Here is a 16,208-nt window from a genome sequence, read left to right on the forward strand (position 1 = left end):
TTTGTCCGTCTGTTGTAACCTTGCAGGGTGACGGCCGAGGTGGTGGATAGTCATATCCCATTCCGATAGGCTCGCATAGCTCCAATCCTCCTGACCCTTATCTATCGCACCGCTTTGCGCCGAGGGGGGAGAAATTGACCGGTATAGAAGAGAGGGGGAATTTCGGGGGGTCTACCGGAGGGTAGTACCGTACATAGGTACAAGGGGGTATACAAAAAGCACATCGCGAACGATGGTTCGGGGGCTGACTTGGTTTTGTGATTCAACTTGCCCCTTTGGTTGGCTGCGTTTTGTGATTACTGATCGGCATGGTTATTTCTGGGTTTCTTGTCGCTCTTGTGGCGGTTGCTGGTGCTAGTGCGGGAGTGCTTCCCAGAGAGGATGGGACTGAGCGTGAGTTATCAAGATAATATTCTAAGACCCAATGCTTTATGTGGACTGAGTGACTGACTTTTCCTAGTTGTGCAACCGGTGTACAAACCATTGGATCTGGGCTCTGTTAAGCCCCTTGGTTGGTTCAAAGACCAGCTCGAGCTTGAAGCCGCGGGATTGTCTGGAAACATGTTTGATTTCTATCGCTTCGTTCATGATTCGAAGTATATAGGTGGATCCACCGAGTATTCGGGTTTAGAGTAGGTATATGACCTATGATTCATTTAGCCGACGTAAAGGGCTACAGGGGATAGTCGTTGAGCCGAACCGCCAGCAAGGCTGAATCCGAAGTATACTAATTCTCATCTGCGACAGTGAAGCATCCCCTTATTGGTTTAATGGCCTTGTACCGCTGGCATTTGGACTAGGTGATGAACGGATTCGTGGTCAAGTGAAGTACTATCTAGATTATATACTCGACCACCAGCAGGAAGATGGATGGATTGGCTGGGAAACGACACAAGCCACGAGAGGACTCTGGGCGAGATGCTTGGTTCTACTAGGGCTCATTCAATATGCGGAGGCCGATCCAAATGAAACAGAACGCATCGTGGATGCTATGCATCGCTATGTGGTTCTTGCGCATAGCAGTAAGTAAATCCGCGAGCTATTCCCCAGTTCACGCCTTTTCGACCTTTTCCGGCAAATAAATTTTCACCCTCCTGAAAATTATAAAAATCCAGATGATGAAGAGTTTGATAAGTATTTTATGATTGCATAAAGAAATTTTGCTAATTATACTATTGGTAGTGCTCCAAAATAATTATACCGGCCTCCTAGTCCATGGTAATGATACATATGATGTTGCCGGATTTGGCGTTGGTCGTACACACGAGATGCACATCCCTTTGCAGTGGCTCTTAGAGCGCTATCCAAGGAATAACTCTCAAATTCTCTGGGAAACCATGGGCCTTATGATAGAGGGCGGTAAGCTGGTAAGCTTCTCCTCGTTTCGAGTCCTCAAATTCTACAATAGCTAATTCAGAATACTACAGTGGGGAGCTGACTGGAGGAACTTTTGGACGGATAAAGCGTACCCCAAAGTCCTATACGAGGATACCCCGTTTGAACTGAGCTGGGTCTTTATCCACGGAGTGAACATGGCACAAGGTGAGGAATCCTAGCAAGAAATGGCGAAGCCACCCTCCTTATCTCGCTGCTAATGGGAATTACTTTGAAGGACTGCGATACCCCCTATCACTATACATCAATAGCGGAGACAAGGCACTCAGGGCACAAACTCGGAAAGCGGTTGACCTGCTCGCGGCCTATCACCGTTCGCTTGCAGGCACAATCCTTGCCGATGAATATATCGCAGATCTAAACCCGAGCCGTGGAGCTGAGTTATGTATCGCTGCTGAGGTCATGTTCTCCTCCGCTTATATATACCAGTACCTAGGTGATAATGATATCGCCGACTGGGCTGAACAGACAGCTTTTAATGCCTTCCCAGTCTCGGTCTCGGCAGATTGGTGGTCACACCAATATGTTCAACAGGAGAACCAGGTGTGTACATACATACCACAGCGAGCTCCTATCTAACTATCTAATAGCCGTGGTCCCGAAACTTAAGCACAGACGATCTCTGGTGGGATGTCAACTCATACGCCAATGTCTTTGGCCTTGAACCTAATTACGTAAGTTCTCCTTACCCCTTTCCACATGGTCCCTCTGTCTCCTTGACATTCCACTTGATATGAACAGTCTTTCTTAACCCCCAACAGCCCTGCTGCACGGTAAACCACCCACAGGCCTACCCCAAATTCCTAGCCAACTCCTTCGCCACCACGGAAGACGGCGGTCTGGCACACGTTTTTCTCATCCCAGGAACTGCCGCTGCAAGTCTTCAAGGAGATAGCAAAGCCAAAGATAACGCCGTATTCGTCTCCGCTGAAACCACATACCCCTTTGGCCACACAATCACATACAACGTCTCGACCGCTGCACCATTTGACTTATACGTCCGTGTGCCGACGTGGGCCGATACTAAGCGAAGCACCATCAGCGCCGGCGCTACCAGCAGCGATAACAGTAGCAGCACCGTCGCACCCGACGATCGTGGTCTTCAGAAGATCAGGGTCCCAGCGGGTGAGTCCTCAGCGACTCTACGCCTAGCCACGGCCCCGCGAGTCGTTGGGCGCGCCAATAACACTGCGGCTATATACTACGGTGCTCTCTTATACGCTCTAGCCATCGAGCATGATACCGTTGTCTTGCCACCCGTTGAGTATCGCAGTGGAAAAACGTGTACGTAACCCTAGGTTTTCCTCCTTTTTACTGTTTCTAAGTAAGTCGAGTTTACGAAATACTAACAACCCCCAGTACCCTCATCAACAACTGACCCACACGGCCGAACCCGAGACTTTGTCCTAACCCCCAAACAAGGCAGCCGGTGGAACATCGCCATCGACCCATCGCAAAAGATCCGCGTCGTCCAACGACGTTCATCCTCGAACACAACCTCTTCATTCGAAGAACACGACTACGACAATGAAATCCTCGAAGTCGGAGCAGATGAACTCCAGAACCCAATTTGGGAGCTCGGTGCCCCGCCTGTAGAACTCCGCGTCGCTGCCGTGGAGATTGATTGGCCCGTTGCTTTGGACACAGCCGCGGACCCGGGTACTTTTAAAGTGAAGGCCAAGGGGAAGCCGTTTGCGGCCCGTTTCGTGCCTTACGGGTCTAGTAAATTGCATATGTCGCTACTACCTGTACTCAAGCTAGATGATGTGGATTTCGATGCATAATTGTAGAATTCCTGGGATTATCCATAGCGAGAGGCAGAACGGAGTAATGACGGAAGGAAAACACAATGCCTAGATATGTTCCTATCAATATAAAAACTAGGTATTTTGCCACTTGGAGAACCTATGATAAAAAGCATACACGTTAAAAGAAGTCCGCACCAATCCGAATATTCTATCCCCATATTTGGAGCATATTTCAGCTCGAACCTCGCAGGTAACCTGTTCCGATACTCCGTTGTTTGAATCCCTGCGCATCATCACATAGTAGCAATTCGCGCTTAAGGCTTCGTGATTTTGCACACTAAATCCGATCCGTCTACCGAATCACCCTCCCTTACTTGAAGACCTGATACCTTACCGTTGTGGGGAGCTGATATAACCATTTCCTGTAGTAGTTGTTAGCCGCGAATTCTTCTAGATATGGGGAGCGGAGAATGTCTTACCATCTTCATGGCACTGAGCACCGCTAGAGGGTCGCCCTTCTTGACCTCCGAACCTTCGTGGACCCTCAATTCAACGAGAACACCAGCCATCGGAGCGCCAACCTGGCTAGAATCGCCAGGATCAGCCTTAGGCCGACTGACATTCTCGACACTGGCTTTCTTGTCGTCAACGGTGACTTGACGCACTTCACCGTTCATTTCATAGAATACTTCTCGTTGACCGGTGTTCTCGGATAGGGGTCCGACGGCCAATAGCTTCAAGATTAGAACCTTGCCCTTCTCTAGTTCAACGTGGAATTCTTCTCCGATTTGTGGTGCAGAGAGGAAGTATTTGGTCGGCAATACCGATAGATCACCAAACTTTTGTACAAATTTCTTGTAGTCGTCGAACACCTTGGGGTACATGAGGTACGATGCAACGTCAGTTTCGGTGACCTGGCCCCATTTTTGCACTAGCTCGGAACGTGTCTTCTTGAAGTCGACAGGGTCGAGGTAAAGACCAGGTCGCTTGTCGAACTTACGACGGTTCCTGAGAGCCTTTGAACGTAGAGGCTCGGGGAAACCACCGTACGGTTGACCCATCATACCCTCAAGGAACTCGAGTACCGAGCCCGGGAAGTCGAGCTCGCCAGCACGATCAACAACATCCTGAGGAGAAAGCTTGTTGGAAACCATGAATTGAGCCAAGTCACCAACAACCTTGGAGGTCGGTGTGACCTTGACGATGTCACCTAGGAGATCATTGGCGTGTTCGTAAGCCTTCTTAGTTTCGGCCCATTGGGAACCGAGACCGAGTTGAGAAGCTTGGAACATCATGTTTGTGAGTTGACCACCAGGAATCTCATGCTCATAGACCTCAGGGTCAGGGCCAATAAGGTGAGCTTCAAAGGGCGAGTACAGGAGGCGGAGCTGCGACCAATAGGTATCGAGAGCACGGACGTGGGCGGGGTTTAGGCCGGGGTCGTGCTCAGTACCTTCAAGTGATGCAATGATGGCGTTGATGCTGGGCTGCGATGTCATTCCGGAAAGACTGTCTGTGGCGGCATCAACCGCGTCTGCACCAGCTTGAGCACAGGCGACCATGGAGGCGACACCAGTACCGGCGGAGTCGTGAGTGTGCACGTGGATTGGAAGGTCTGGGTACTTCTTTCGGATAGATCCGATCAGAAGGGTGGCAGCACGAGGCTTCAAAACACCGGCCATATCCTTGATACCGAGGACGTCAATATCCAATGCCACGAGCTTGTCAACAACGTCCAAGTAGTACTCAAGGTTGTACTTCTTCTTAGGGTTCAACATGTCACCGCTGTAGCACACTGTTCCTTCAGCGACACCACCAGCCTTTTGTACGGCTTTGATACCGACTTCGAGCTGGTCGATGTCGTTCAATGCGTCGAAAACTCGGAAGATGTCGACACCATTCTTCTTCGCTTGGTCGACAAAGTGGTCAATAGCATTATCGGGAAGCGAAGCATAGGCTACACCATTCGCTCCTCGAAGAAGCATTTGGAATGGAATGTTGGGAATAGCCTTTCGCATCCTGCGAAGACGTTCCCACGGGTCTTCGTAGAGGAAGCGCATGGCGACGTCGAAAGTAGCGCCTCCCCAGCATTCTAAGCTGTATAGGTTTGATAAGGCATGGCTTGTCTCTTTAGCAATTCCTAGGAGGTCAATCGTCCGCACACGAGTGGCCAGCAAAGACTGGTGGGCATCACGCCAGGTCGTGTCCATCAGCAGAGTACCCTTGTATTGGCGAACAGCCTTAGCAAATGCCTTCGGCCCTTGCTCAAGGATGATTTGCCTCCAACCCTTCGTGCTAGGCTGTGTGACATCAATCTTAGATCCATTGGCATCAAGAAGTTCGGGGATAATAACATCACCCTTGAACTTGGGCTCGCCGATCTGGCCCTTGATGCTACTTCCGTTGACAGCGATGTCTCCAAGATAGGCTAGTAGTTTCTGGGCACGGTTCTGACTACCAATAAGATCGAATAATTGAGGAGTGTCATCAATGAAAGTAGTCCAGCAGTTACCATCGATGAAGGTCGGGTGAGTCAGCAGCGAAGCAAGGAACGGAATGTTCGTCTTGACTCCGCGGATACGGAATTCGATAAGAGCTCGGAGAATCTTCCGGCGAGCAATTTCGTAGGTTGAACCATGGCATGTGCACTTGACCAACATGGAATCGTAGTAAGGAGTGATGACCGCACCGGCGAAACCATTTCCACCATCAAGACGGACACCATTGCCACCAGCGGATCTGTATACTTCGATCTTGCCGGTATCCGGTTGGAATTGTTTGGATGGGTCTTCAGTCGTGATTCGGCATTGAATCGCGAAACCTCGCGTTGAGATTCGGTCTTGAGTTAACCCGAGCTGCTGTAGCGAAGCGCCCGCGGCAATTTGGATCTGGGCGGCAACGATATCAATACCCGTGATTTCCTCGGTAATGGTATGCTCGACCTGGATACGGGGATTGATCTCGATAAAGTAGTATCGGTTTTGCTGGTCAACCAGGAATTCTGCAGTACCCGCATTTCGGTAGTTTACGGATTTGGCCAGTTTAACTGCATCGGCCAAAATAGCATCTCGGGTGTCTGCGGGAAGATCCTTGGCGGGTGCGATTTCAACCACTTTTTGGTGTCTCCGCTGAACCGAGCAATCACGCTCGTAGAGATGCACAATATTGCCGTGGTTGTCGCCCAAAAGTTGAACTTCGATATGCTTAGGCTTGTCTAGGAAGCGTTCAACGAAAACTGTACCGTTGCCGAAGGCCGTCTTTGCCTCGGACGTGGCTCGGTCGAAGGACTCCTTGAGACTTGCTTGGTCGCGTACAACTCTCATCCCTCGGCCACCACCACCGTAGGCAGCCTTAATAATGATAGGGAAACCATATTCATCGGTAAAACTTTTAACCTCTTCAAATGTGGCTACTGCGCCTGGAGTTCCGGGTACGACGGGGACTTTTGCAGCGATAGCGAGTTTTCGGGCGGAAACTTTGTCACCAAGAGAGTCGATAACGGTGGGAGAGGGGCCGACAAACTATTCAGATCGACGTATTAGTCGGACCTCCGAACCAAGTGTGGGAATAGCTGGAGAATTGACTCACAATAAGACCGGCCTTCTCAACATTTCGTGCAAATTCAGCATTTTCTGATAGGAAACCATATCCTGTCACGTTGAATTAGACAAAATGATTAATTATAGATGTAAAGCACCAGTATTACCAGGATGTATCATTTGAGCACCGTGTTCCAGGGCAATTTTAATAATTTCGTCACCGGCAAGGTAGGCTCCGACCGGGGTATATTGGCCTCGCTTTCCGATGACGTAAGCCTCATCGGCCTCTATAGGTTTGGGTTAGTTTTATACTATTCAAATTTTTTTTCTATGGTTGGATAGGTATTTGCGTACTTTGCCGGTGCATACTAAGTCGATCCTCATAACTGCCCAAGTTAGTCTCAAACGCATTACTATTTAGTTGAATTATTCTACTCACCTGAAGACTGCAACAGTGTGTAGCGACAATTCATGAGCCTGTGTGCTAATTAGTCCTCTACTTGTTCTGCGCTCTGCGCTCTGCGGGGAGAACCTGGTGATAGAAGGTGGGGTGCAGTATATTTGACATACCGTTCTAAAGATCTAAAAACATAGGAAGAAGCAAAGATTAGCCACGAAATAACAATAAATAAATATTTAGATATCATCATTGAATTGGAAAGATTCATACACGAATAGCTGTAATTCAAGATCAGCAAAAAGGGATCATTCCGCGGGAATAGGTCCTACTTACGAATTTCTCCTCTGTTGGCCACTGTAATCCAGAAATAGAGGGGTTAGCAAACTGAGCGATCTGACGAGCTAAGATTCCGATTTAAGACAGCACAAGCTGTGAGGCATGGAGAACAACTCACCGAGCAGCTTCTTCAAATGCATGATCGAGCTGTTTGCGCGAATATGGTGCGCCGTCTTGGCCTCCTTTGGCCCGACGCCCTCCTCAAAGACATCTTCGTCATTGTTATCGACAGCATCTTCGGCGACGGCAGCCTTCCGCGCAGCTTCCAAGTCCTGAATGTCTTGAAAGTCCATGTTGATTAAGTATAAATGTCGAGGAAGCAACGATTCCGAAGTTGAATCGAAGCAATCGAGGTCCGCGTAAAGATAGCTTTTTTTTCGGTGTGACGTAGGAGGGGTAACGAGAGGTTTGTTGAGCTTGACGTCGAAGTCAGTTTTGTGGGGGGTTTTGGCTCTCAACTAGTGTGAGCAGCACGAGCGTGAGCTGCTAACTCGGCGCCCTCACGCCTTCGTACGCTGACGTATGTATGTAAGAGTTTCTAGGCTAGCTCTAGGATTGTGGGGTTCGATAAGAACGCGCCGTATGGAGTTCCCTATGGAAAACCAATAGAGAAAAGATATTGGTAGATATAATAAAGGGTCTAGGTATACCACATCGGAGGAGATAAAAGCAGAGCTGTCTTTGTCTCGGCTACCTTAGGTAGGTGGACGAAAATATGGAGAGCAGAGTTGATAGGAAAAAAAAAAATGACTCGGAAGAGGAGACCAAGCGCTTCTTTTAAGGTTTTCCTTTTTATTTTCCACTATTTGCGGCCAAGAGAGCTTGATGCAGATGATAGCGCCTGGTCTACCTAGGCATCTTTACATGTATGTACAGTACCCTTGGTATTAATGTATGTAGTCTAGTACGGAAATGACATAGGAAGCAGGTAAGGAAGGTACGGGTGGTGGAGGGTGGAGGCTGGCTGATAATTCCTCCTCCAGTTGTCTTGTCCGTATAGACCGCGGGCGGGCAAGCGGGATGCTCTTTGAGCGGATTATCGTCCTCGTTCCTTCCCCCTTCTTTCTCAGGGCGATCAATCTTTCGTCTCACCCCTGCCAAGCATCAGAACGAGCCGGCACAGCATGTACCACCAAATAAGTATTTCGATGATGTCGTCGTTGCTCTTTTCCAATTACCTACCGAGTCTGAGTCATTACAGGGCAAGCTGCGGTTGATGAAACAACCAATACGGCTTGCCGAACTCACTCCGAGTTGACCAGAAGAAGTAATTACCGGTATAGGCGCCCCTAAGACGCCAGAGCTAAGCTCTGAGCTTGGCCTCTTCTATACCTAGGTATCGGCTTGTATAGTACAAAACCTACATGGCTCCAGATGACGGATACCTCTTACTAGGTATGGCATAGGTCGCGCTTTGTTACGGCAGAATTTAGTAGCCGTAGCGTTAGCCTCAATCTACGCACAGAGGCCGGACAACATAAAGTTGACGAAGCAATATGGACCACGTTCGGGATTGGTTTCCAGATTGTAGGGTGTCAGGGTATATCCTGTACGAAGTGTCGTAGCAGAGGCAAGCTTGGGGGGTTAGAAAGGAAAATGACAAGGATTGGAAGAAACGTGTAGCGGGGTTTTGGTTTTTTTTTTTTTGGCGGGGTTGAAAGTTCTTGCAGAAAATGAAAGATACATCACAACCTTAGCACGAGCTCCAGGGCTACGAGCTATTAACTGCAGCGGCCATCCCTGTCATTAAGACGTATTTGTCTTCCGCGGCTCCTTCCTTCCTTACCTCGCATGCATTGGTAAAGTTACACCGTCACAATTGAGGGGGGAGTAGAAGGAGAAACCTTGACTCATTCATTTTGTGCCTCGAAGCTTTAAGACCCTGGGGAAAGAGTAAGCAGTATATTAAGTGTTGAAGGTTCTTACTTCGTTGAGTGTTTCCAAATTGACCAATTAGAAGAGCTGGATAAACTGGTTACTTCACCAGCTTTCTGATAGCTCTAATGAAAGAGGTTATTACCTAATTCAGATCTAGTTGAGGGGCATCTCATTACGTTTCCCTATTCTTTTATTCACCTATGTCGCTCCACGGCAAAGCCTTCTCTTTTCTTTCACTTCTTTCCCCCTCCTTCGCATCATTTTCCTCTTTTTCGCGAGCTTTGCGTTTATTGCCATCATCGGGGTAGCAAGTGAGGTAGGCACATGACCGATTGCTCCCCAACACATGAAGATGATCCAGACACCTGGTTGGTAGATGGATCTCTGAAAAGGAGGGGAGGTAGATAGGTACAGCTTACCTATTCGGGTAATGTGCTGACACTCATTGGTAGGTACATCATACAATTACATCATCTTTAAGTTATACTCCTCTACTTTGATATACTCCTATAACTCGAACACGCAAGTCGATGGCATACAGTTCTGACAGGAGTTACTGGAAGAGCGAGTCCCCTTCGCATGCATCCCATGCCGCCAACACACCTTGGCTGGGACAGCCAAGCTCAAATATCAGAAATAGATACTCCGGTGAGGATGGCGGTGAAGTAATTTAATAAGTTACAGTGTCATCGATGAAAAGAATGGACGCCGCAGATATCTTGGCTTTCTCAATTTCTCTTCACTATTCGTCGCAACTCATCGTTCATGTTTCGGTCAACAACATACCTGCGGCTTAATACGAAATAATATATATTACTAATTTCATTTTCGTTTCTTTTCTCTTAACTCCCACCGCCTCGGCTTCTACCCCGACCTAAGATGCAATAGAATATTGCGTTAATGCGCCAGGTATGGTCGTGCAGCTTGCCTCCTTAGTGCCATGGTAGAGCGCGCCAACATTACGGATGCAGCATTAGTATGACCTCCATCTGACAGCTTATCTAGATTTGCGCTATTAATTACTCACCAGTCGCTTGGCGAGATGACCAGAGTTACTACTAGCTTGTCGATCATCAGAAACGCAAAGAGGCTTTTTCCCTCGCTTCCTTGTGCCTTGTCGCCAAGCTACCTAGGTATGGATCTTATGCATCCAACCGCATTTACGGTACTATATCATCTCTCATATCCGCACTTTGCTCCGGGGGCTTAGCTATATAATTTTTGGCGTCGGGTGGCAGAAGTCTAGATGCTACGTATGCGTGATTTTCTTCATCAAGAAATATCTAATTTTTGGGATGTTTGAGACGTGTAGAATCATTCTGCCCGGTTTTCCTCTCAAATCTTCATTATTATATTTGATTTTAATATACTATGTAAGGCTGAAGGATCTGGCCGGTTATCTACTCCGGTTGAGATGTTGACATAACCGCGTATGCTGAGTGAGTGTAGGTAGTATATATCCAATTGTACTACATAAGTCGTGGCTGGTCTGACGTTCCATCCGATACCCCACACAATTGTTGAATGGATTTTAGAGGCCGAATTTCGTATAATAACCCTCGTTTTTCTTCTTTTCACCCCCCTACATCTAGACTTAGGTATACATTAGAATTTCGCAACAGGCAAGTACAGGCGGTACTACAGATACATTCCACCCCGAATTGTGTCAGAGGAATCCCTCTACTGCATAGCTTCGCACAACACACCGTCTTAGAAGAATGGTGTAGAGGGCCAAAGCATTATGGAAACCTTGTAGGCTCCCCGAAAAGGGGGAAGCCTTCACGGAGGGGGGCGGATGTACAGTACATCGAGACGCTCCAATCCTAGGGTCCACGAAAAGCGTCGTCAGGGTGCGCATGTGACCAACTGCCATGGACCAGGCCTTAGAGCACTGATTTTAAGCGTGGGGGTTTCCGTTACGTCTATAGGATTGGTCCAAACGCACCCATACGCACTGTTTGAAGTCCTTAATTCGTCGTATGCACTCATTAAGCTATTCCCTTGCTACTTGATGTTTACGCACATCGGACAATAATACTACTCTAGGGGGTTATATCATTGCTATACTTTCCAAAAGTGGAAATGAGCTTTGAACACCAATTGAGACTTTCACGTGTGTTACGTGTGTTAGAGGCACATTCGGCTTCATCTATATGGGGCTTACTCCTTGGCTTTGCTTGGGTAGTCATGTAAATGTTTTGAGAAACAGATAAATATAGACGACACCAAGCCTGTTGACGATCATGTTTATGATTTTGAATGTTTTATATCTTGGCATGTCGTACCGATGTTTTACTGCCCTCCAACAGATTTCCACTCTACGCGCACAGTTACTTACGCAACATCAATAGATCACTGTTATTTTTGCTGCATGTTAATTATGTCTAGGCGTACCCCCAGGCTAGGAGAAACCCGTAAGTGTTGCAAGTATCACTCCTCGCATAAAGGCACCAATAAACTAGCATGATCAAAACAAACAGACTTTCTAATTCAGGAGGTTATCACGCAACAACCCAATATGCCAGTTAATGCAGTATAAGTACAAAGCCATTGCACTACCTCATGCCCCCAGGTAAAAAAAGGCATAGTCCCATCTAGACCATCCCCTCGACTCTTCCGCCAAAGACGTCGAGATCACTCTATACGCAAACTTGCGATCCCTTTTTGTTGTTGAATGCACATTGTCCCCGGTGACAGGCTGCACAAGAGAAATAGCTGACGCCATGAACACCACGTATCCGTGAACCATTTTATTTTGAGGCAACTTGCTTGATCTTATCGCTGGCGGCGGCGGCGGCGTTTTCTTTCGCTCCTTCGACGGCGCCTAGGACGCCTGCCTTCTCTTTACCACCCCAGTGGTGCCATTGCAGGTATCGGTATCCTTGCGTTATCTGCGAGCCCTCGTTGATGAAGTGGCAGGCGAAGAGGAGGTAGTTCTTAGGTGTTACGGCGAGAGCGTATCGCATGAACGTTGCTGAGTAGATTACGAGAGCAAAGGTCATTTGGCCGGAGATCCTATAGGTGAGAGATTGTTTAGCTTGCAAATTCGTCTGGAACAAGGGGTCACGAGAGCATAGTGGTTTGCTACATAGCGAGCACACCGACACAGCATCTTTATAGCATAGGTAAGGTGATACCATACAGTTCAGGCGATTTCCGCGCATCCATCACAGCGGCCACTGGAATACCGAAATTCGACGCAGGCCCCCAAAAGTCTATTACACAATTGTGTCAGCAGCTAATTTCATCGTGGTAAATGTGTTGAGTAGGTAAGCAATAGCAAACTTCCGCCAGCAGAACAGCACATCACTACAAGTCGTCGCTTGAGAGGTCTCTAGCAAGCCTGGAAGCTATTCCGACATGATCCGGCGTAATATGCTACTCGAGAGCATCGTTCTACCTAGTAGTAGCAACTCTTCTGTCCCATCATGATGGCTTCGGACATTACGGGGGTAAAGTCCGCACAGCTAGAAAAGAAAAGTACCCTGGGAATTCACATACGTGTAGAGCAGAAGTAGCTCACGGTCGGGTTCGACCGAATTTTGGCATTGATTGCTTTAACAAAAGCGGCCATCTTGTTCAGTCACCGGGGTATCAATTCGCAAGAGGCGGTAGTAATGTTTGCGAGGTAAGAGTAACTAAATGTTGTATAGTTGAAGTTGCGCGCCGGCGAAAGGGAAAAGGTCGGGTGTCCGACTCGGAACCCATGGAAATTTTCCAATGGGGGCGCTTTGGCGGGTCCAAATTTGTTGGATTAGCCCTGAAGCACCTGCATTTATCGATTTACTTAGAACCCGCCCACTAACCAACCACTACTCAGCTGTTGTCAGCTGCTACTGCTTATTCCCGATAGGTGGCATAATCAATCTCTAGGCCGTTCTCGTAAGCGTTCTCGTAAGCCAAACCCCAACAACCAATTTCTATAATTGGCAACGGATTACCATCCTATGTACTGCCTCTAGGCAATTTATAGTAGCGACATTAGCAATATTTGGATGTATTATTTTGAGATTCATGCGGTGCTGTATTCGTGGGCTTCCGACCTATGTAAAGTACGGAATGCAATTTTCACCAATTTTCAGGTGTTATCCATAGTTTTCAGCTACCACCCCAAACGCCAATGGTATCCCCATTCGTCACTCAAAAAGGACTTCATTCTTTCAGCAATTGCTATATCCGCCTCCTTAAAACTGTGCCCCCCTCTACAATTATCTTCGCGGCGGAGGATTGAATCCAGGGGGGGGTCCACCGGCAGGATTGAAGCCAGGGGGTGGGAATTGGGTGTTCTGAGGAAAGCCTGGCGGAGGGAATCCACCAGGAGGAAATCCGGGTGCAGGAGCTAGTGAATTGTTAGTGTGTAATCAATAATTATTTAATTCTCAATAACTTGGGAGACACTTACGGCCACCTCTGCCAGGTCCGAACCCAGGAGCTCCACCGAATTGAGGGAAGGGGGGAGGAGCACTACCTCCAACGCCAGCCGCTGGACCCTAGTATAAGTTAGTATAAAGTGCTGTCTGATTTTGTAGCGAGGGTACTCACAGCAAGAGATGAAGGAGCCGCACCGCGCCCGGCAGGACGAGCGACACCCGGACCGGAGGCTAAACCAGTGGGTAGACCGCTCGGGGTACTCTTCCCAAGTCGTGTGCTAGGATCGGCCGGCGGTGCAGACTCAACGGAGAGAGATACAATATGAGCACCTCGGAGGATTGTCAATCCCAGAGTACGCTTCTCTTCCGTCTCGATCGTTTGGGTTGCGGCTGAGCTAGATGCGCCGGGTGCGGTAGGCTTTGTCTGCTTTCGCTTTACACGTCGAAATTCTTCGGTATCGGCTAGGACGAGGTTCATGTGCTATTCAAAAGTCAGCAAGTGTTTAGAAAGCCATGATGGAACGTGTATTACCTTGTCAAAAGCCAGCATTTGTCCTGTCATCTGGCGACCGTCCATCAGCGTGACCCTCATTCGGTAGTTGATCTAGAAATAACAATGAGCATTCGTACAATAGCCACAGCGATCGCATCGCGCAGAAACACGCGATAAAGGGTGTACGTACGTAACCGGCCTAGAGGACACCCGTTTAGTCAGCCTGTAATGTCAACGTCGAAGCTATGAAGTGGTGAAGGGAGGCGACATACCATTTTGCCTTGCTTGTTCGACATCTTTGCGACGATTAGCTCCAATGGAGCTCCGCGAATGTCTATAAAAAATCTCTTCTACGTAGAGCAAAATAAGAATGACCTTAAAGATGGCCTTTGAGGTCAGAGTCGCCGTAAAAATGCGTGTGAAGTCAACGTCCAAGCTTCGATATGATAGATAGGCGGAGCTCAATCAACAAAAAATCGACGAGGCAGCAAGTACCTAGTAACATCTGTGGAAGGCTGAAAGCACTAAGCTCCAGAAAACTGTGCTAACTAGCACTAATCCAAGATAGGTAAGACTATGAATAAGGAGCTCGGACTCCACCACATTCTTGTTTCAGGAAGCCACACTTTTCCATTTACTAGCCACATTGATCCCCACATCGGCTTACAGTAGGGCAGGAAACCCTTCTACCACCGCTGAAATTTTGAAAGTTTCTTCCTAGAACTTTTCAATTGTCAAATTTTGCGACAAGTGACAACAACCTTCTCCAAGTACACATTCACCATCAGTACTAACCAACAACCAGCCACCATGGTACGCCCAATTCGAATACAAATTACTCATATAAATCCAATGCTAATGATTTTTGCGTATAGTCGGAGAAGGCCCAGAACCCCATGCGAGAGCTTCGCATCCAAAAGCTCGTCCTCAACATCTCGGTTGGTGAATCTGGTGACAGATTGACTCGTGCCGCCAAGGTGTTGGAACAGCTGAGCGGTCAGACTCCTGTCTACAGTAAGTCGCAATTTCGCCAAATTCTGAAAATTCCTTCATTTCTAACCGTAGTGCCCGATTAATAGGCAAGGCCCGCTACACCGTCCGAACCTTCGGTATCCGACGTAACGAAAAGATTGCCGTTCACGTCACCGTCCGTGGCCCCAAGGCCGAGGAAATCCTCGAGCGTGGCCTCAAGGTCAAGGAGTACGAACTCCGCAAGCGTAACTTCAGCGAGACCGGTAACTTTGGCTTCGGTATCAGCGAGCACATCGATCTCGGTATCAAGTACGACCCCGCCATCGGTATCTACGGTATGGATTTCTACTGCTGCATGACCCGCCCCGGTGAGCGAGTTACCCGCCGACGCCGATGCAAGAGCAGAATCGGCTCTGGTCACCGCATCAACCGTGACGAGACCGTCAAGTGGTTCAAGCAGCGCTTCGATGGCATTGTCCGATAAATTCTCAATATTGGACAATAAGGAAGAAGGATTACACGGCGTTGGCTGGTTGCATTGATTCAGGCGGAACCTGGGACAAAACGATTCATGGACTTGTACCTATTGAATTTCGGCGAGTTATCTCGTCATTCTAGCATGGCTTGAATTAAGTCAGCTGCGGCCTCAGAGACCGACCGGCACACTGCCGGCTTTCCCACGCATTAATGAATATTACGTGACGAATTTTTGCTTTTCATTGGATTTGAGAACGTCTGAACCATTGAGTTTCACTACGTTTCTACTGTGTTGATTTGGAAACTGCAGGCTGCGGTCTCAGATAGGCAAGCGAGTGACTCGGTTATTAAGCCAGGCGTCAGCTCATGTTCGTTTCAATCGATGTCGTATGAAGCCCCGAAGTTATTCAAACAGGCCAAGATCTCTATCTAGATGTATGTATGCTGCTAACGGTTCTCTTTTTTGCGGATCGTTTCTGGGTGTACCTATCTCACCAAAACATATCCGTCGCATAAAATATTAGCTGATATTCAATGTCCAAAGCAAAAGAAAATGGATTGTAATGTCTTTCCTTTAATATTGGAAGTCTTCTGCTCTAC

The 16,208-nt window shown here is 48.1% G+C and overlaps 5 protein-coding genes across 5 annotated transcripts; 2 read left to right on the forward strand and 3 right to left on the reverse strand.

Annotated features, from left to right (window-relative positions):
• Window positions 1–158: 158 nt before the first annotated feature.
• F4822DRAFT_380349 (uncharacterized protein) lies at window positions 159–3,296 on the forward strand. The gene is made up of 9 exons (XM_051456393.1): window positions 159–393; window positions 461–632; window positions 748–1,022; window positions 1,183–1,367; window positions 1,428–1,542; window positions 1,613–1,938; window positions 1,986–2,069; window positions 2,157–2,679; window positions 2,755–3,296. The coding sequence occupies exons 1-9, from the start codon at window positions 309–311 to the stop codon at window positions 3,177–3,179; spliced, it is 2,190 nt and encodes a 729-aa protein (XP_051310782.1). The 5' UTR covers window positions 159–308; the 3' UTR covers window positions 3,180–3,296.
• F4822DRAFT_446111 (pyruvate carboxylase) lies at window positions 3,050–7,711 on the reverse strand (the record flags this gene model as incomplete). The annotated part of the gene is made up of 8 exons (XM_051463474.1): window positions 3,050–3,565; window positions 3,623–6,664; window positions 6,732–6,793; window positions 6,850–6,969; window positions 7,037–7,068; window positions 7,122–7,176; window positions 7,416–7,436; window positions 7,537–7,711. 8 exons carry the CDS (start codon window positions 7,709–7,711, stop codon window positions 3,458–3,460), a joined length of 3,615 nt encoding a protein of 1,204 aa, XP_051310783.1. The 3' UTR covers window positions 3,050–3,457.
• Window positions 7,712–11,640: 3,929 nt separating this feature from the next.
• On the reverse strand, window positions 11,641–13,154 carry F4822DRAFT_417020 (UPF0041-domain-containing protein). Its single transcript, XM_051459399.1, has 3 exons — window positions 12,798–13,154; window positions 12,439–12,511; window positions 11,641–12,311 (listed from the first exon to the last, which is right to left on the reverse strand). Exons 1-3 carry the CDS (start codon window positions 12,868–12,870, stop codon window positions 12,047–12,049), a joined length of 411 nt encoding a protein of 136 aa, XP_051310784.1. The 5' UTR covers window positions 12,871–13,154; the 3' UTR covers window positions 11,641–12,046.
• A 48-nt stretch (window positions 13,155–13,202) lies between these two features.
• F4822DRAFT_417025 (Sm-like ribonucleoprotein) lies at window positions 13,203–14,685 on the reverse strand. The gene is made up of 6 exons (XM_051459400.1): window positions 14,432–14,685; window positions 14,350–14,358; window positions 14,199–14,270; window positions 13,839–14,147; window positions 13,699–13,786; window positions 13,203–13,635 (listed from the first exon to the last, which is right to left on the reverse strand). The coding sequence occupies exons 1-6, from the start codon at window positions 14,453–14,455 to the stop codon at window positions 13,505–13,507; spliced, it is 633 nt and encodes a 210-aa protein (XP_051310785.1). The 5' UTR covers window positions 14,456–14,685; the 3' UTR covers window positions 13,203–13,504.
• Window positions 14,686–14,826: 141 nt separating this feature from the next.
• On the forward strand, window positions 14,827–16,000 carry F4822DRAFT_380572 (ribosomal protein L5 domain-containing protein). Its single transcript, XM_051456395.1, has 3 exons — window positions 14,827–14,972; window positions 15,035–15,173; window positions 15,239–16,000. The coding sequence occupies exons 1-3, from the start codon at window positions 14,970–14,972 to the stop codon at window positions 15,613–15,615; spliced, it is 519 nt and encodes a 172-aa protein (XP_051310786.1). The 5' UTR covers window positions 14,827–14,969; the 3' UTR covers window positions 15,616–16,000.
• Window positions 16,001–16,208: the final 208 nt, after the last annotated feature.

This window comes from Hypoxylon trugodes (assembly GCF_022578975.1).
Source record: "Hypoxylon trugodes strain CBS 135444 unplaced genomic scaffold F4822scaffold_9, whole genome shotgun sequence".
Taxonomy (NCBI): domain Eukaryota; kingdom Fungi; phylum Ascomycota; class Sordariomycetes; order Xylariales; family Hypoxylaceae; genus Hypoxylon; species Hypoxylon trugodes.

Coding starts and splice junctions, on each gene's coding strand:
- F4822DRAFT_417020 (XM_051459399.1), bottom strand. CDS start 12,870: ATGGCCGCTTTTGTTAAAGCAATCAATGCCAAAATTCGGTCGAACCCG. Junction 12,512..12,797: donor GAGCTACTTCTGCTCTACAC/GTATGTGAATTC, acceptor ATTGTGTAATAG/ACTTTTGGGGGCCTGCGTCG. Junction 12,312..12,438: donor GCGCGGAAATCGCCTGAACT/GTATGGTATCAC, acceptor TCTCACCTATAG/GATCTCCGGCCAAATGACCT.
- F4822DRAFT_380572 (XM_051456395.1), top strand. Junction 15,174..15,238: donor CGGTCAGACTCCTGTCTACA/GTAAGTCGCAAT, acceptor CCCGATTAATAG/GCAAGGCCCGCTACACCGTC.
- F4822DRAFT_380349 (XM_051456393.1), top strand. CDS start 309: ATGGTTATTTCTGGGTTTCTTGTCGCTCTTGTGGCGGTTGCTGGTGCT. Junction 394..460: donor CAGAGAGGATGGGACTGAGC/GTGAGTTATCAA, acceptor GACTTTTCCTAG/TTGTGCAACCGGTGTACAAA. Junction 2,070..2,156: donor TTGGCCTTGAACCTAATTAC/GTAAGTTCTCCT, acceptor AACCCCCAACAG/CCCTGCTGCACGGTAAACCA.
- F4822DRAFT_417025 (XM_051459400.1), bottom strand. CDS start 14,455: ATGTCGAACAAGCAAGGCAAAATG. Junction 14,148..14,198: donor AAATGCTGGCTTTTGACAAG/GTAATACACGTT, acceptor ACTTTTGAATAG/CACATGAACCTCGTCCTAGC. Junction 13,636..13,698: donor CGGACCTGGCAGAGGTGGCC/GTAAGTGTCTCC, acceptor ACAATTCACTAG/CTCCTGCACCCGGATTTCCT.